At 41.1% G+C, this 19,782-nt stretch overlaps 1 protein-coding gene across 2 annotated transcripts in view; it reads left to right on the forward strand.

Annotated features, from left to right (window-relative positions):
- Positions 1 to 19,782, forward strand: part of ADCY8 (adenylate cyclase 8) — a 251,173-nt gene that overhangs the window by 100,350 nt on the left and 131,041 nt on the right. For both annotated transcript variants that reach the window (XM_003782340.2, XM_012810007.2), the window contains exons 4-5: positions 3,330 to 3,441; positions 11,921 to 12,048. In XM_003782340.2, coding sequence (XP_003782388.1) covers positions 3,330 to 3,441; positions 11,921 to 12,048 — 240 coding nt within the window. The remainder of the gene's footprint in view (positions 1 to 3,329; positions 3,442 to 11,920; positions 12,049 to 19,782) is intronic.

The raw sequence follows: 19,782 nt of genomic DNA on the forward strand, positions 1-19,782 counted from the left end.
GTACTGAGTAGGTGGGTTACAGAGGTGACTTTCTTCCCATTCTTCAGCTAATGAATGGAGCAAGCTTAGCCACATGTGACTGTCCTGTTAAGTGCCATAACAGAGAAGGGTACAGGCAAGGTGAGAGGCTAGAGTTGGGGGTAACTGGCTTGGCTATGTAGGGGGTAACTGGCTTGGGGAATTCTCCATAAAAGTATAGTCTTAATGCATGAGTGGGATCTTGAATGACAAGTCTTATTTTAATAGGTAGCAAAAAGGAAACAAACAAAATCTATGCCATGGGGCAGGTGTATCATGTACAAAGAAGCTGGTGCATGAAGCAGGGTGGGCTCAGAAGACCTCAAGAAATTTGATGATACTGAACACAGCATATCTGGAATTTTTATGTTAGCTCTCAGGGAATCCATTTCCTCTCTCAACAGGCTGTAAGCTCCATGAAGTGATAGTACTATCCACTCACTACTGTTTCTACAGTGCCTGGTGCATAGTAGAATATTTAATGAATATTTATTTATTCATTAAGTATTAATGAATTATTTATTGAATAAGCTAATGAATGAATGCATAAGTGAATGAACCATTCTTGCCATGGGCAGATGGGTGTACAGATCTACAAAGAGAGTGGATGGAGCTAAATTTACTAAAGGCCCTTCCCCTTCCCACCTGCCATAGCAATGACTTTTCTTATTTCAAAAGTAGCATAGCATAGCAATGAATAGTATGGATTCTATAGTCAGGCTGCCTGTCAAATCCTAGCCCTTCATAACTATGGGAAGTTACTCAGGTCTCAGTTCCCTTTTCTATAACATGGAGATGATCGTAATATGTCCTACTGCATACATTGTGCTGAATAAATGAATGAATGCACGTAGAGCTCTGAGAGCCATACCAGCTTTACAGTAAATACTCTGTACATGTTGCTGCTCTTGGCAGTTTAGGCCATGTCAACAGATAGGAATGCATTCAGCTGCAAGTAATAAATAATCCAATTAATGGCCATATTTTTTCCTACCTGTTACCTCTCCCCTTTCTTCCTTTCTCAAACATAATTATTCAATGGTAGTATAATTTTGGAAAATAATTAACAAAAGCTAACACACATAAGGAGTATTTACTATGCCAGGCACTGTGCTAACCAGTCAAGCCACCAAGGGGTAAGTATGACAATTACCTTCAGTATCCAAAGCAAAGGCTTAGAGAAGTGCAGAAATAGCCCAAGTTTATAAAATTCACAAGCAGTGAGCTGGGATTTGAACCCAGATCTATCTAGATCCTAATCCATGCACATAGCTGTAGGCTATGCCACCACAAAGTTGTAGAGGACAGTGGCAATATAATGCTTCTACCAGAGGAAGCTTCACACATTGAAAATCTGAAGACATGATGCCTGTGCTTAAACCCCTTAACTACCTTTCCATCACTTTCAGGACAAAGTCTACTTTCTCCCTCCTGGCTTACCAGCTGCTTCTTCATCAGTCCTCTGGCCTCCCATCTGACCTCTCCATGCTTGATATTCTCTTTCCAACCTCTTTGCTCAATGATACCCTCTGCCCTTGAATACCTGCAGACCCTGCTCACGTTTCTACTAGACCCTAGAATGTACTACTCCCTGCTCAGAGCATCCATCCTTCTACTCATTACATTCTATTAGTCCTTCAAGACTCAGCAGAGGCTTTGCCCCACTAGGAAATTGCTGATACCCTGCTGACTGGTCACCACCCTAATATCTCCTTCAATCACAGAAGTTGTCACCCTGCACTATTCCTGTTTTTTTCCTTGTCTCCCAGTTCCATTCCCCAGACTCTGCCTCTTGAGGGCAGGCACTGGATCTTATTTATCATTTAATCCAACTTTTTGTTTTTTTTCAGTTTTTGGCTAGGGCTGGGTTTGAACCCGCCACCTCCAGCATATGGGGCCAGCATCCTATTCCTTTGAGCCATAGGCACTGCCCTTAATCCAACTTTTTAACACGATGTATAGCTGAACATATAGTTGGTACATAAATATTTAATGAAAGAATGAGGCATTAACTAATTAACTAAAGCAATAAATTTTAACTTGAGGTCTAAGTGTTCCTAATGATTCCATAAATGGACTTTGGAGAAAGTAAAAAAATACCTTGAAATTAGGTGCAAAATTTTGAATACATACGTATTTTTTAGGAGAAAGAATTCTTAGTCTATATCAGATTCTTAAAGGAATTTGTAACAGAGACAAAGAACCAGTGTATACAGATAGTGACCAGTGTACATCAATACATATTCCAGAATATCTTCTGGCCAATTACCTATTTTATTAAAACCTTGAAAGTTGTTTTTTTTTTTTAATTTTGTAAAACTCAACAATATTTTATGCAACATTAGGAGAAAAGGCAAAAAGTTTGACATGCTGTTACGATTATCACATGGGAAGACACATCCTAGTTTCAGAGAAAATAAAATATGAGAAATGATGAAATATGATATTTTGTTTGGGGTCTCACGCTTCTTTTCAGAAGCCCCTGAGGTGATCAGGTAAGGTAGGTAGAGCCTTTCCGAGCAGTTCAGCCAAGTGGACAATCCCAGCTCTGCTGTGCCCCAGGAGCATGTTGGGAAAATCTCCTTGTCCCTCTGGGCCTCAGACTCCTCAATGGAGAGAACTGTGCCTACCCCACAGAGTAACTGCATGGATTAACTAAGAGAGTGCTCATATAGTGCCTGGAGGTTAGAAGGCTTCTGAGAACTGCCCCTTCCCTTAGGCCAGGCCACATGCATAGCGTAAGACCTCATCTAACTAAAATCCTTACTCTTGTGAGTTACAGTTAACTGTCTGAGTTCTCCCTGATTTTCCACCTATCTCACAATTTTTGAGAAGTGCCTAATTCCACTTGCCTGCATTTGGGGTAGACTACCTGTCCCCGGCTCAGGACGGTGGGTGTTTAGGTTCTCTCCTACCCCTGTGTCTGTCTGCTGTATGTTCACGGCATCTGCCTTGCTGTCCATGGTGAAAATATAGAAATAATGTATAAAGTTTTATTTTGCTCTTCACAACAAATTGATCCATTCATAGCAACAAGTTCTCTCTTGAGTTGTTTCTATTGCCCATAGTCCCTGGCTCTACACAGGAAGAAAGGCTTTCCGTTGTCCCCTTGCCCTTCCTGAACTCCAGGGTGGACGCTCTCCACTGAGATACTTGTGAAATACCAAGACATTCCTCCTGAATCCCGTGGCAGGGAGAGCTAAAATCTCAGACCACAGCGACAGTGGGTTTATGTGTATGGTGTTGATGTGTCTGTCAGGATGTTAAAATATTAACATGCTTTTTCCACCCCACCCCCTCCCTGTATTTAGTATTCTTTTTGCAGATGTTAAAGGATTTACCAACCTCTCTACAACCTTGTCCGCTCAGGAGCTGGTCAGGATGCTCAACGAGCTCTTTGCCAGATTTGATCGACTGGCCCATGTGAGTTGAATTTAATTCCATCCTAGTCTTTTGCAGGAGTGAGGGACTGCATGTGGAATTAGGGGAGAGAAGGAATCAGCCTTCATCCCCAATGCCATTTCCATTCTGTACCCCGTCCCCAGGCATGGACCCCAACCCTCTCACATACTGGGGACTGATGTTAGTTATTTACAGGTCTCAGTTTGGAGGTTTGTCAGATTAATTTTCTCAATTGCGAGACAGCTGGCTGAGTGACAATCAAACCCAAGTCCTTTTATCTGCTTTCCACGCCCCTGTCATTACTTCCCCCTGCACGTGGCCAGGTGCCATCCAGCTGCAGCTTCAATACTCACACATGAAGAGGTGGCTGCCTGCCATTTCCTAGCCAACCCCAGCCATCTGGAATGAATTAGCCTGTTCGCAAAAACCAGTGATCGGCTAGACCATCCCACCGCTATTTTGTTTGACCTAACTTAAGAGCTTTGTTTTTAGCCAACAAGACAGTACCTTCATTTTTCAGCTGGTTTGGTCAGAGCTGAACTAGAAAACAGATTAAAAGAGATGGACATTTGCTATCAAAACATAGATTCAGAGTCTCAAGTTTCAAAGGCATATCATTATCACAAGGAATTTCAGGGTGGGCTTTGGGTTTAAATAAGCCTGACTTAATTTCCTGCTTTGTAAAGCATCTTAGTGCCACAGTCACAAGGCTGTAGTGAGAATTAAATGAGATCATTTCAGGTGGGAGTTCATTTTTAAAGTATCAAAATGTCCTCTTTTAAGGCTGCCTCACTCCATGGAAGATCCATTCATACTTGCCTCCAAGGCAGTGATTCTCAGCCTTCCTAGTTCCATGGCCCTTTAATACAGTTCCTGTGGATCGACCCACAGGTTGAGAACGGCTGCTCTAAGGGGTTATATATGGTGCTCTGTGTTAGGAATACAGAAATGATGAAAATGCACTTTTGTTTCCTAGAGTTAATCTAGTCAGGGATACATCAACGCACAATGTGCTATGATAAAGGTAAATCTGGGGGCTCTGGGAATGCAGAGACAACATATAACCCTTAGATCAGAGAATACTTCCCAGGAAATTGACTCTTACCATGAGTCTTAAAAATGAGATAAACAAATCCAATTGTTTATTTCATTTTAGAATACCATTCAGCAGTATAGAGAAGAGTCCAGTGATAAATGAAACATCAATAAATCTCAAATGCAATATGTCAAGTAAAGGAATCCAGGTACAAAAGGCCAGATATTTTTTACTCCATTTACAAGACCTTCTATAAAAGGTATAAGTAGTTGCCAGGAGTGCTGGGAATGGAGTGAGTGGCTGGATAGCTAAGGGGTGGGGTGATTCAGGGGATGGCATAGTTGCTTTATATTTTGATTATGGAGACTGCATGACTGTATACACTGGCAAAGGGCAACTTTTATTGTGCATAATTATACACCAATTATCTACATGAAGAAACCAGGGAAGGATATTTTATACAGAGGAAAGAACAAGAATAAAGATGTTACTCTCTATATGTGGACAAGCCATAAGAGATCGCTGGAGGCGAAAATGGATGCCATGAAGTGGTGGAGATGAGGCAGAAACCTAAGCAGGGACCTGACAAGGAACCCAATTTTAAACCGCAGCTCCTGGGCAGCTATCAGATGGGAGGCGACATGGGTGAAGGAGGAGGTGGAACTGAGGTCCCCTAGGAGGAGAGTTGGGTTTACTGGGGCACTAGGCAGTATGGAAAACACGTATACCACCATTCCTTTTTATTGTTGCTCCAGGGCTGGTTGATGTTAGTTACACATAGTTACTCCATTTCCTGCTATGGTTCTGAATATTTTTGCACAAAGATGCCAAGATGAACAAAACACAGCACTCCAGTGAGAAGTGGTAGTTATGATCAAGGTCAATTCTGGAGTCACAGTACTCCATTGATGCAGAGAATGGGTAATGAAGTAATGAAGTAGAATTTAACCCAAGTGATTCAACCAGAATTTTCTGAGTACCCACTATGTGCCAGGCACCATGTAACACTCTGGGAAGGCAAAGCCAGTCCCTGTCCTTTGGAACCTTGGAGTCTGGCAAGGAAGAATAATGATTCCCTAAGTATTGCAGCAGTGATAGATACAGAAGTCCTGATGGACAGAAGAAGGAGCTGGGAAGCAATCTGACAGCGTCCAGAGAAGAAGCCACAGGCAGCTGGGTGTTGAGAAAGGGAAGGAGCTTTCTGGGCATCAGATTAGAAAAACAAAAGTGCCCTCTAGGCTGAGTTGTGGTGCCAAGGCAGGGACATGTGAAAATGCACCGCTTGTTTGGAGAGCTGTAAGAAGGTCAGAATTGCCAGACCATGAAGGGCATGAGAGATTTGAGTGAGAAAAGAGCTTGAAGAGGAAGAGAGAAGCAAATCTTGGTGGACATAGTGCAACGGTTCAAGGGATGTGGCTGTGTTATCCCATACGCAGTGGGGATACACAGCTACACAAGTTCCAGTGGGTGCGAGAAATCACAGTCTGCCTTCGGGGGGGAGGGGTAGAGGCTTATTTTAATTTTTTCCTGTAAGATTTTAAACAAAACAATGAATAAGTTAAGCACAGATATATGACAGAGTAAACCTATTATTGATTTTGATAGGAATACTGAATATTCATAAATTGCCAAGAGGATACTATGCAGTGTACAGAATGCCTTCCACAGATTACCTCATTTAGTTCTCACAACATACCTACGAGGAAGGTTCTTTATTGTTACCATTTTACGGAATCAGTGACTGAGGCTCAGGGAAGGAAAATAATCTACCCAGACCCATCGGCACCTCGATGATTCAGAGCCAGGTCCAGCAAGCCCGCAGCTTGCTCTCCGCCCCTAGTCTGCCTCAGGCATTTTAGGAGCTAAAGCATAAGCCATCAGAGAGGTAGAGGTGTCGCTACTCACACAGCACAGCTGAAGGGTGAGAGTCAAGTCTGGCCTCGACGTGAGTGCGCCTTGGGCAGATCACTCTCTGAGTCTCCATTTCCCATCAGAATTGAAAGGAAAGATAAATTCTCGTGAAGTGTCTCAGCACAGAGGCTGGCTCCAAATTCATACTTACTACATGTTACTTCTCAGTAATCCCCTTCACAGAGTTATTCCATGTCCTGACACCCCAGGGGCATCAGCACCTACGACTATAGAGGACCCTCCTTGGAAAAGTGTGAGAAACTCTGCCAGTAAAAACAATTCTACTCACCTTGGAATGAGAAAACCTGCTCTAACTGTTTCTGCCCCAACCTTAGATAAGTCACTGAACCATGTGGCTTATAGGCTCTGCTTTGTATAAAAGACCCCTTTTAGCACCAAAGTTCTGCGGCTTTATAACCCTCTAGTTGCCCTGTCTGGATACTTTGTTATAGATCTTCATTACGTTAAAGATCAGAGAGGACCAATCTCACATGTAAATGGCATACACTGTAGCCATTTATTCACTGTGTTATTAAAATGCAAGGTTAACTCCAAAGTCTTCTGTTAAAGTTCCTCTTAGTTTGGCTGAATTCCTTAGTGCCCTTGTGACTCAAGCTGTTCAGTGCAGAATATTTTATATCCTTAAAAGTGACCTTGGAAAACTTTGATGGAACTCTGCTTAAATAAAGTGGTCCCTACTGACCTCTTCTCCATTCAAATTAAGGATGCAGAATATATATACTATTTCAAAGGCCTTATAACAAAGAACAGACCTATTGTTACACTTTTAACATCATTGCATTTTTTTTTTTTTTTGGAGACAGTCTTACTCTGTTGCCTGGGGTAGAATGCTGTGGTGTTATCGTAGCCCATAGCAGGCTCAAACTCTTGGGCTTGAGCAATCCTCTTGCCTCAGCCTCTCAAGTAGCAAGGATTATAGGTGTGGGCCACTACACCTGGCTAGCTTTTCTATTTTTAGTAGAGATGGGTCTCTGTCTTGCTCCAGCTGGTCTCGAACTGATGAGCTCTAGCAATCCACCTACCTTGGTCTTCCAGAGTGCTGGGGTTATAGGCATGAGGCACTGTGCCTGGCCCGACATCATTATATCTTAAACATTTTCTTAAATTGCTGCCCAAACTGGAAAAAACCTAAATTTCTAACAATAAGAAATAAACCCAAGACTATAGAAAGCAAATCAAAAGATTAGCGAGAATGAGACGGCACTTGTACTGACACAGAGAGAATTCCGGGGCATATTGTTTCATGAAAAAAGCCTTCACCATCTCTGTAAACATGGTGTGGTAAATGTATAGTGAAAGAGAACAAACAGAACATAGTTGTATGAGTGAACATAGACTGCATACATGAGGGCACAGCAGCCTCTGAGGACCAGGCAGAGACCAGGCTCCCAGCACATTGTGTGTTTATGAGAAGAGGCGATCAAGAGGACTTGAACTTGATCTGCAGTTTCATTTGTATCAGGATAGTATATCCATGTAATATTGGTGTGATTACAAGTAGATTAAATACTTTAAAATTTGTTAGGATTTTTAACATAGCTGCTTTTTAAAGTACAGTAATGGCATAATGTTTTTGTTTTGAGAGGTTTTTTAATCATTTTTATTGATTTTGGGGGGTCATTAAGATAATACTTGTTCATTATATAAATTCAAACATCAAAGATGTAGATAACACAGAAAGTAAATATCCCTGCAATTCAACTCCCATCTGTAATAATTTGGTGCATAGATCTCCTAATTTTTGTCTATTGTCTAAATTTGTGGTTTCATAAACTCTCTGGATTTTTTCTGAGATTTTTATAATATCAAAGCCATCAAGATGAGAGGGAAAGGATTAAAAGACTCCATAAAATTTGCAAAAAGACCCTCACTCTGATTTATTTTTCTTTTTAAATACCTTGTTTTCCCAAAGCAGCTTGGCTTCCTTAATATGAACTTTTTAAGACAGTTTCTGATAGAAGTTGTTTGGATAATTCTGTCAAATCATCTGACAGCTCAAAGGATTTAATCAGAAAAATATCTCTACAAATTGACAGAACTTGAGAGATAGAATCCAGGTCTTTTATATATATACACACATACATATAAATATAGAGATATTTATGTATCTCTATATCTAGTATAGATTAAAAATGTAACATATAATGTATATCATACACATTTTATTTTTATATATAAAATGTGCTCTGTATAATATGTGCGTGTGTATCCACATATATACACATACCATTTATTCAGGACCTGCAGATTGTCAAGGAGGCTACCAGCTTCACCTTTTGTTTACAAGAGAAACGAACCCCGGATATGAACATTATCATGTCATTGCTCAGTGTCTGCCCCAGAAAGGTGATAAACCATCTTACACAATCTCCTACCAAAACATGCATTTGTCAGGAGATCTGCCATTCTGAGCTTTGCCACAATTCCTATAGTTTTGCAGAAAAGGAGCACAAAGGCCTACGGTCACACAGACGTGGTTGGAATTCCTCGTGGGCCTCTTACTTGCTGTGTGGCCCTCGCCCCTCCTTCAGCCCGCACAGGACTCAGGGAGGCAGGAGGACTAAGCAAGATGAATGTAAGGCGTTAACACAGAGCGTGGCACAGCACCTGCTCCGTTAAGATTAGCTCCTCTCCCACTTAGTTTTTTCCAACACGCTGTCACCTCTGTCTTCATGAAAAGATGACAGATTAGGAAAGAGTGGGACATTCAGTCCAGATTGTGACTTTTTTTCACGTTTCTCATACTGAAGTTTTCATATCTATAAACCAGATGTGACTTCTACTGCCCTGCAATGTTCAGAGGATTAGGAGGATTGAGAAGAAAGGATAAGGAGCAGGATGGACCCCGCAAAGGCTACTTCCAAACGTCAGTTGTCATTGTGATGGCCAGGCTTACTCTGTTCTGTATTAAAGACAAGATGGGATTATTCTGGCACTTGTCACATATGGAAAATTGAAGCCCACACACAGTGGCCCCAGTGTCTTATCCAACATCTCACAGACGATAAATAGGACTGGAAAGTAGTTTGATTCTGAGACCAAAGCATTTCTGTTCTACCTCTTTCCCTCAGCCCTCCCATAGCCAACCGGGAGGTGGATCCAGGCCCCCGCGTGTGACAGGACCAGCTCCCTATTAACCTGAGTCACTCACACCAAGTTCTGCCCCCAAAAGACCATTAGCAGATGAAATCACCAACCTTGCCTTCCCGCCTCAGTGTTCCAATCTGCAAAATCAGAATAAGGGATTAGAACACTGGTTCTCAAATTCTCCTTCACAGACAAAAATTGGAAAATTTTAACTGACAGATTTGAGACTGAAAAACAAGGATGGAAACAAGGCAGTGAGTTTTGGCAATGTTAGATTTAGAATATTTAAGTCAAGATTTTTCCTTCATTCTGAGAATATATCCTTCTCCTTTTTCAGTGTTAAAAATACCCTTATTTTTCTAAGTGTTGGGGATAGCAGATAACATTTGGGTTGTGATTTTGGTGTTTGTTGATAGATTTTTTTATACTTCTTTGGCAAAATAAAAATATATATATACCCCACAACAGACTCCCAGACCCTCTGATTTTTTTTATAATAGTTACATAGACTCCACAGATCTGGGCACTGCTAGGAGCAATGAACAAGGTACTTCCTAAGTTTCATTCTGACTAAGATACTCCAGAGGTCTTAGAAGAAACGACTGAAGGCAGACATCATCATCTGCTCTCTTGCAAAATTAGCTGCATTGAAGATAGGAATCCAAGCTTCTAAAAATAATCCTGGGGAGGCTATGCATGTTGTCAGAGTTCTGAAGATTGCATCTGTGCCCATTTGGGAAGGTTGGCACAGCCCCGGAAATCTGATCCAGATGGAGAAGCGCCAGAGCCGGCTCTGATTCTCTTTTCCCTGTCTGATATTTGGTTTTTCTTGGGAAGGTGATTTCATTCATTTGTTACCTCAAACATAATGGCCCAACTCCCAGTGAGATTAGGAAACCAGCACACTGCTTTAGAGCTTGGCACTATGAGGGCATCAGCTGTGCTGCTGGTCTCTTAGAGGGCTCTTCACTGTCAGATACTCCCCTCTCCAGCCCCAGGATCCTGTTTTCCTCAAGGAGAAGCCCCACATGCACACATCCATAGAACCATAAGCCCCCAGGACTTTTGATCTAGAAGGCATCTCACAGATCATTCAATCCCAACAATCCATACAAGGAAACCAAGAAGAAAAAGTCTCCTGTGTGTGATCAGAAATATACATATTACAAGAAACTTTGTGATAAATTCTGTCCATGTTATTAGCACAGAGAAGCAATATTCTTTAGCGCCCCATCTGCCAGTTGTACTAAGCCTTCACATACATCGTCTCATTTAATGTTCACAATCCCACAATGAGGCAGGTCCATTTAATATCTTCATTTTACAGACAAGGTTGCCGAAGTTGGAGGATAAGTCATTTACCCAAATATTCACAGCAAAGATTGGGGAGGGGGTGTGGTCTCAGATTTCATCCTGTGCAGTATGACTCCCAAGCCAGCACTCCTGCTAGACAGCCTCAAGTTCTTGTTCCTCTAAAACCTGCGACATCTAGCTGCCCCTGTCCAACATAAGAGCACGCTCTATTTCCTAGATGCTTCTTTCTCTTTGAATTTTGTAAAAATTGTGTCCTCAAGATTGGGACTCCACCAAGCTAACCACTGTCCTACTTCTCACCTATGAAAGGAAGATAAAAATTGTACCTCATAGGGTTGTTGTGAAGACTAACTCTGTCTCACATTACACATAGTGCATGAGAGGGGTTACTAATACTGATTTTTATGTCAGGAAAAATGCTTGCCTTTATAGATGCCCAACTGATGTTTCTAGTTTTGGTTTTGTTTTGTTTGGGGTTTTTTTGCAGTTTTGACGGGGGCTGGGTTTGAACCTGCCACCTCTGGCATATGGTGCTGGCACCCTACTCCTTTGAGCCATAGGCACCGCCCTGATGTTTCTGGTTTTTTTCAATGAATAAGCATATGAATTGATAAATGAATAAAGGATATATAAGACATAGTCCCTCTTCTTAAGGTGCCAATATCTTAGTTGGAAAAGACTTAAAATAGTTGAAATAATAGGCTTCCCTAGGTGGTTTATATTTGCAAGTGCTTATTGTTGAGCTAAAGACTGCTAAAAGCTGTGATTGCATAGAAATGTTCTAAGAAAAAAGACTGGCAGGAGTTGAATTCCTAGTGGAACCCTTTGGATACTCTTTGCCAGACCTGTCCACCCGTCCAGGTGATGGGTACAGGTCATGAAGCTAGTACATGGCAGCCATGTAGCATTAGAGCTCAAAATGTCAATTTTTTTCCCCATGATTCCCCTCTACCTCTGGGTCCCTCTAGCCCCCATTTTGACTACAAAGAGAGTGAAAGTGAATTTCAAAGGTAGGTGCTTCTGGTCCCAAGGTGCAGACCAGCTAGCACTGTTCACTTCTTTTCTAAGCCTTTCTGAAGAACTGATCCTTCTGCTGACACAGCCCTTCCCCTCCCACTCTGTTCCCTCCAGGAGCATCACTGCCTTCGTATTAAAATCCTGGGGGACTGCTACTACTGTGTTTCTGGACTCCCTGAACCCCGCCAGGATCATGCCCACTGCTGTGTTGAAATGGGCCTCAGCATGATCAAAACCATCAGGTAAGCTGTGATCTCCGTGACACCACCTTCCTCACCACGTGTGTGATGAGGAAGACACACAGCTCCGTCTGCCCTTTGTGATTAATCGTGTGCATGGTGAAAGGCAGAGCCCTTCCACTTATTTCACAAAAACTACCTGCCCCTTAGTTCTCCCATGTAAATCAGTGCACCTGTTAGCTTCCTCATTTTCCTATACGTCACTTTTAATTATTTGTGCTACAAGTTGTTATTACAAATGTCCTTGTGGAGCCACAGCAAGGAACAGGATGAGCATAGTCCTCATCTTCGGGGAGGTTAGGATGCAGAGGGAGAGGTGAACACAGACAATTGCCGTGCAGTACAAGAAGCTTTGTGATAAGTCACATCCAGGTACTTGGGGGAATAGAGGAAAAACAGTTAATTCAACTTGAGATGTTGGAGAAGGCTTTCCAGAATGGAGATGGATACGCTGTCTCCAAAAGGCGGGTAGACATCAACAGGATTCTGGAAGTAAATAGAAGAGCTTAGCAGACATGTGCAGAAATCAGATGTGCTGCAGTGGCAGCGGGTGCAGGCTGGGGAGGAAGGATGGTGACAGATGGACAGTAGGCTAGGAGCAGCCAGAGCACAGAGGACTTTCTCAGCAAGGTTACAGGGTTGTATTTTATCCTAAAGGCAAGAGGAAAGCATGAAAGGGCTGCTACCAGGGTTTGCTTCATGGATATATGGCAAGTCCTTTGACGTTTCTGGGCATATCTGACAAATGGAGGTTTGGTCAAGGGAGGAGCAATTACTGGTACTGAGGACCCTGGAACCAGACCATGTTTGGCTTTGAAGTAGGAGCTCAGTATTGTCAGAACTCTCCTTGGGGTCCCAAATTAGTTGCACAGCCTAAGTGTCACGTCCTCACACAACCACTGCAAGGCAGCGACAAGAAAATGCACAAACAGAATGTTCTCATATTCAGAGGATGCCAAAAAAAAGTGTACACAATTTAAGAAAGGAAAAAAACTATTAAAAGTATAATACTCAATATATACCAATAACAGAAGTCAAACATAACTTGAGTACTCCAAATTTAATATAATTTTTTCCTTTCTTAAAATATATATACTACATACATTTTTGGCACCCTCTGTGCATATAAATATGTGTGTGTATTATATATATATTACTATATATATTACTCTGTGTGTGTATACATATATATATGTATATATATATACATACACCCGGGTGTTGCCCTCAAAATATCAGACTTAACTAATCTAGGGTAGAGCATGGGGTTTTGAAAGCTCCTCCCATGTGCTGAGTGTACAGCTGGCCTTGAAAATCACTGCATTTAGAGCGAGTTCTTTAAGGTGGGGTCAAGCAGGGAAAAATTCTTGTAATCGAAACTTTCCCAAAATGTAGCTTCGCATCTTTTTTTCATTTCAAAGTCCCACTTGGATCACAGTAAAAGATATTTTCATAGACAACCCCATTTTCCCAAAGGAAACTGACTAGGGAAAATCATATCCTCCCAGAAGTTAACATGAAAATCCCTTGATGAAGACCATATTTTGTTGAAAGAATGCTTTGATGAGCAGCTGGCAATGGGAGTACAGCCTCCCAAAATGGAAGATAAGCAAGAAAGATGGTCACTCAACAGTCTTTGCAAACAGAAAGCTGTCAAAGAGCTGCAGTGCCTTCTGCTGGACTCTGCACCCAGTGAGTCAGGTGTGCAGTTGGTAGGGCACATTGTCTTAAGGCAAAGGAGCAGCAGGAGCCCTTCAGGGAGGGCACAGAGATGGCACAGTCAGGCAGGACCCAGAGGCCATGGGTCTAGGTGTATTAAGACCAAAATTTGAAATTTCTTTCTCATCTGGATAGGATTATATTTTTATTCTTTCATTCAAAAGAGAAAGAATTTGAAGACCAGGAGACAAAAACACCTTCTCTTTCCCTTTATGTCAAATCTAATATAATTCTGAATATTATCTAGCAAGAATCCCTTCCCTGCATTAGGGCACTGCCCTGGCTCTGCACAGGTCACCTGGGTGATGTCCAGGAGACATCTTTCTGCATCCAAGCCTCTGTAAAAACTATCAGATTACCATTCCAGTGATAACCAACAAGGCTAGGAGTACTCTAAATCCTTTGAGTATCTTCCCATCTGCAAAAACCATGTGTTCATAGTGACTGCAGCCTATGGAGAGGCACATGGAGACTTTTATCATATTTTTTTTTGAGATAGAGTCTCACTTTGTCACCCTTGATAGAGTGCTGTGGTGTCATACCTCAAACTCTTGAGCTCACATGATTCTCTAGTCCTAGCCTCCCAAGTGGCTGGGACTACAGGCACCCACCACAATGTCCTGCTATTTATTTTAGAGACAGAGTCTCACTCTTGCTCAAGCTGGTCTTGAGTTCCTGAGCTCAAGTGATCCTCCTGCCTCATCCTCCCAGAGTGCTGGGATTACAGGCATGAGCCACCATGCCTGGCTTATCATATCTTAAGAAAAATATTCATGGTTCTGCACCTATAGCAAAGCAGCTAGGGCAATGGCCACCCACTGGGCTGGTGGGTTCGAACCCGGTCCCGGGCCTGCCAAACAATAATGATAACTACAGCAACAACAACAAAATAGCCAGGCATTGTAGTCCCAGCTACTTAGGAGGCTGAGGCAAGAGAAATGCTTAAGCCCAACAATTTGAGGTTGCTGTGAGCTGTGATGGTACAGCACTCTACAAAGAGTAACATAGTAAGACTCTGTCTCAAAAAAGAAAGAAAGAAAGAAAGTAAGGGAAAAATATTCAATTGTCACATCTTTTTATCCCAACTGTCCTCATGGGAAGGAAAAATATTTGAAAGCAATTTCACAATTCTTATGTCCCATTTAACAGAATTCTCTGAAAGTCTCCTATAAAGCCAAAAAGAGGATTTAGGAGATAACCAGGTGAGATGAAAACATATGGTGCTTTCCTATGAGGTGTCTCATGGAAGCCAGACCCTTCCCCATCCCTAATCTCAAGTAGGTAGATGGGTAAATAGACTGCTAATGTCTGTGCTGTTTCCCGTCCTCAGTAGAAATATAGAAGTTGTCAACTTTAGGGACTATGGAGAGAAGAGCCAGAGCCCCTTTGGTAAATGGAAAAAGCTACAGATGCTTCCTGACTGTTAATCTGGACACTTGGAAGTTTTTTCCTGGAAACTAGAATAAATTGTGATACTGGTATCAAGGGAGGGAAGTACTGTATCTGGCACTCATACGGCTGGCGGCTCTCCGACTCATCAGGAGTGTGCATCTTATCCTCTCAATCAGTAGGTCCATCAGCAAGTGCCTGTTGAGTCCTGCCACATGTCAGGCACTGTGCTACAGGGAAACACAATGACAAACATGTCACCTGGCGGGGGGGGGGGTGTCTTTGCCCATAGGAGGCCTTTAGGGAAAGCTCTTGGATTCATTCCCTACAAAATGAGAAAATCGGGTCAGACATCTCTGAGATCTCTGTGAGTTCTGAAAATCTGTGATTTACAGTCATGTAAAAGTCAGGATTAAGTAGCAAAACTTTCTATAGACATTCCATAGGAGTTTGTAACTTCACCTTCAGCAAAAGATAATCTTCAGAAATGACACTGGAAAAGAAATGAGCCTCTATAATCAAATTGCCTTAAGACAGTTAGAACATCATCATTTCTCTTTCTGGAGAAGACCTTACCCATCCTGACCATTTTACCCAATTTAAGGAATCCTTTCTGGAGTTTTGGAATTAACAATGTGATGTGAAATTTGGATAGGTCAAATTGACTCAAGAATGTTCTCTTCTGTTGGTTTATAAAGAGCTGCTTTTATTTTATCAGGATAAGACAAGCCAGTAGCATATTTTTTTTAACTGCATGACTCAGAGCCTATTAATATCCAAACAACTCCTTGATTATAATGTAGGTGACTTGAGTCCAGCATTAATTCTTCTAGTTAGCAAAAATCATGATACAGAGGAATAAACAGGAGCTCTGGAATTAGGCAAACCTTGATTGCCATTCGCTCAGACTTTTGAGCATTTCCAGGCCTACTGTCAATTATTGCACTCTTAGGAAGGTCTGGGGGGCAATATTTACACTTTAGTGTATACAGAAGAGAATCCCATTTACATAGCTTTATCAAACAGTCAATAATCTTAGCCAACTATCGTTTACACAAGATGCAATCTTTTATTCAGCCCCAACATTACTTGTTCCAATTTTAAAACTCAATAGAAACTATGAAGTCTAGAAATGTACATATTAGATTACATGTACACGTACTATAACATTAAGTCAGTAAACCATTTATTGACTGGCGCCCTCAGACTTTATGGGCATCCTCTTCGTTTGCTGTCAGAAATGGATCCTTGTACAAGATATTATTCTCCCCTCTTTAGGGTCCTTGCTTGTCCCTCAAAGAGGTAAGACCCCAGCACCAATCCCCAGGGTACAGAAAGACAATGAGGACCCAGTGCTCTGATGATTAGTTGATATTTGGATCTTTGGTCTCTATACCCCAGCAACTTCAGTAGTTTCCTTGTTTAGTTGAGATTTATAATTTTTGCAAAAATAGCAAATACTCAAAATGACCTGGTCCCTTATTCACAGACCAGTCCAAATATATGATGAAAATTCTTCTCCCATCACAGACAGGTGAGGACTGAGTGCCAAAATCAGGGAAATCCAGCACTTCCTGCTGCTGGTTGGAGCCTTGGCAGGTTTCAAAGTGGGTGAGGAGGAGGAGGGTGATGAGGAAGGACTCTGCAGTAGCTGTTCTGCTGCAGAGTCATCAATTTTAACAACAAAACATATTCCACATGTGAAAATGTATGCATAGGACCTAAGAAAGCCAGGTGAGAGATCGCAGTACCTGCCAATAGCACAAAAATAGGGAAAAAATGCATGAAAGAGGGCAGAAAGGACCTACCTCAGCCCTCCCCAGTCCTAGGAAGCGCAGAGCAGAAAGAGGTCCATCCACTTGGGGGAAAGAGAAGGAAGTGAGCACAGGGCTTTGCATTTACCACAACACCAGGCCTGCCAGAGTAAAACCTAGCTCTGGGAAAACCCTCCTGGCCCATATTCCAGGCTGGTATCCAGGGACTAAGCCTCTAGTCCTGCCCTAGTAGCTGGAGACACTCAGCCCAGGCTGCAGGCTTGTTTGGCCAAGTCATTCTCAGGCCTGTACCTCTCCTGGGTTGACATTAGCAGACCAGGTCTCCTCACAGCCTTTAGCAGCAAGCAGACCCAGTGGCCTGGGCTTCTGGCGTGCCCAGTAGCAAGCCTACTCAAGTGGGCTCTGGCAGTGTCACCTTGGCTGCAGCTGCCCAGGCTTCTGGCATACCCAGCACCACGCCTGCCAGGGGTATTCCCAAAAATCCAGTCCATGAAGACTGAAATAAGAACCCATTTCTTCAAATATGCAAACATCAGTGCACAACTATAAGGATCAGTAAAATCAGGAAAACATGACATCACCAGAAACAAAATAAGGTACCAGTGCTGTGAACTGCCTGACAAAGAATTCAAGCTCACTGCTGTAAGGAAGCTCAGGAAGCATCAAAAAAATGCAGAGGAACAATTCAGTGAATGGGAAAATCAGCAAGTGATCAGAACAAGAAATTTAATGGATTGAAATAATTTAAAAAGTGAAAGTGAAACCTAGAGCTTAAATATACAATAAACAAATGCAATTGACAAAGTAGTTGGTCAGGCAGAAGAAAAAAATTGTGAACACAAAGAATGTTTATAGTTATACAGTCAAAAAGAAAAGAGAAAAAGAGAATAAAGAAAGCTACCAAGATTTATAGGACAAGATCAAAAAAACAAATAATCAACTCATGGTAGTTTTAGAAGAAGAGAAAGATAAATGAGTAAGAAGTTAAATAGTAGCAGAAAACTACTGGAGAAAGATATAAATATGCACGTACAGGAAGGTTAAAGGTCTCAAATCAGATCTAATCTAAATAAGCTACCTAAAGAAATATTATAATCAAACTGCCAAAAACCAAAGACAAAGAGAAGATCCTGAAAGCAGCAAGAAAAAAGAAAAAAATATCATGTATGGGGATTCCAATATGGTAGTAACAGACTCCTCAAGAAACCTTACAAAGTAGGAGAGAGTGGGTTGATATATTCAAAATGCTAAAGGAAGAAAAAATATCCTACCAATCAAAAATACTGCGGCCAGAAAAATCTGTCCGTCAGAAATGAAGGAGAAATAAAGACTTTACCAAACAAACAAAATCTGAGAGTCCTTATCACCACCAGACCTGTATTATAAGCAATACTAAAGGAAGTTCTTCTTAAAAGAAAAAAAACACTAAGAAGTAGAATGAAAGCATCTGAAAGTACAGAACTCGTTGGTATAAGTAAGTACACAGTAAAATCCAGAATACGCTAATACTATAATGGTGGTATATAAATAATTATTTATACCTGTAGTATGAAGGTTACTACAGCTGCAGAATACACATTTTTTTTCTCAATTGCACATGAAGTATTCTCCAGGATAGAATATGTGTTAGGCCATAAAGAAAGTCTTAACAAATTTAAGAATATTCAAATCCTATCAAGTATCTTTTTTGACCATAATGACATAAAACTAGAAATCAGTAATAGGAGGAACTTCAGAAATTTAACAAACATATACAGGGAAATTAAATAATATGCTCCTGTCCAACTAATGGCCCAATGTAGGAATTAAAATGAAAATTTAAAAATTTCTTGAGGTTTGGCCCCTATAGCTCAGCAGCTAGATTGCCAGCCACATACACCCAAGCTGGTAGGTTCAAACCCAACCCAGGTCTGCCAAACAACAATGATAATTGCAGCCAAAAAATACCCAGGTGTTGTAGCGGACACTTATAGTCCCAGCTACTTGGAGACTGAGGCAAGAAAATCACTTAAGCCCAAGAGTTCGAGGTTGCTGTGATCAGTGATGTCACAGCACTCTACCGAGGGTGATGAAGTAAGACTCTGTCTCAATAACTAACAAACAAAAATTTCTTGAGACAAAATTGGAAATATAATATACCAAAACTTATAAGATTCAGTAAAAATAGTTCTTAAAGGAAAGTTTATCCACTTAGTAATAAATGCGTACATCAAAAAAGAAGAATCAAATAAACAACATTGCACCTCAAGAAACTAGTAAAACAAGAACTAAGTTCAAAGAAATAAATATGGAAGCATAAATACATGAAATAAAGGCTAGAAAAACAATAGGGGAAAAATAATCAGACTAAAATTGGTTTCGAAGAAGATAAACAAAATTAACTAACCTATAGCTAGACTAATTAAGGAAAAAGAGAGAATATACAAATAAATAAAATCAGAAATGAATAAAAAAGGCATTATGACTGATATCACAGAAATACCATAAGAGACTATTATGAACTATCACATGGCAACAAATTGGATTGCCTAGAAAAAAACTGGATAAAACCCTTTGATGCATTATTAATTGCAAAGAAATAGAACATTTCATTTAGCCAGAATAAGAACATTAAATCAGTAATATGAAATCTCTCATCAAAAACAAGTCTAGGATGTGATGGCTTCACTTCTGAAGTCTATCAAACATTTAAAGAAGACTAATGCCAATTCTTTTCAAACTCTTCCAAAAAATTAAAGAGGAAATACTTCCACAATCATTTTATGAGGCTAACATCATCTAAATACCAAAGCCAAACACAGACAATAACAAAAGGAAAACTATAGGCCAATATTCTTGGTGAACATAAATGCCA

This window comes from Otolemur garnettii, unplaced genomic scaffold (genome assembly GCF_000181295.1).
Source record: "Otolemur garnettii isolate 467f Iridium unplaced genomic scaffold, OtoGar3 scaffold00004, whole genome shotgun sequence".
Lineage (NCBI taxonomy): Eukaryota > Metazoa > Chordata > Mammalia > Primates > Galagidae > Otolemur > Otolemur garnettii.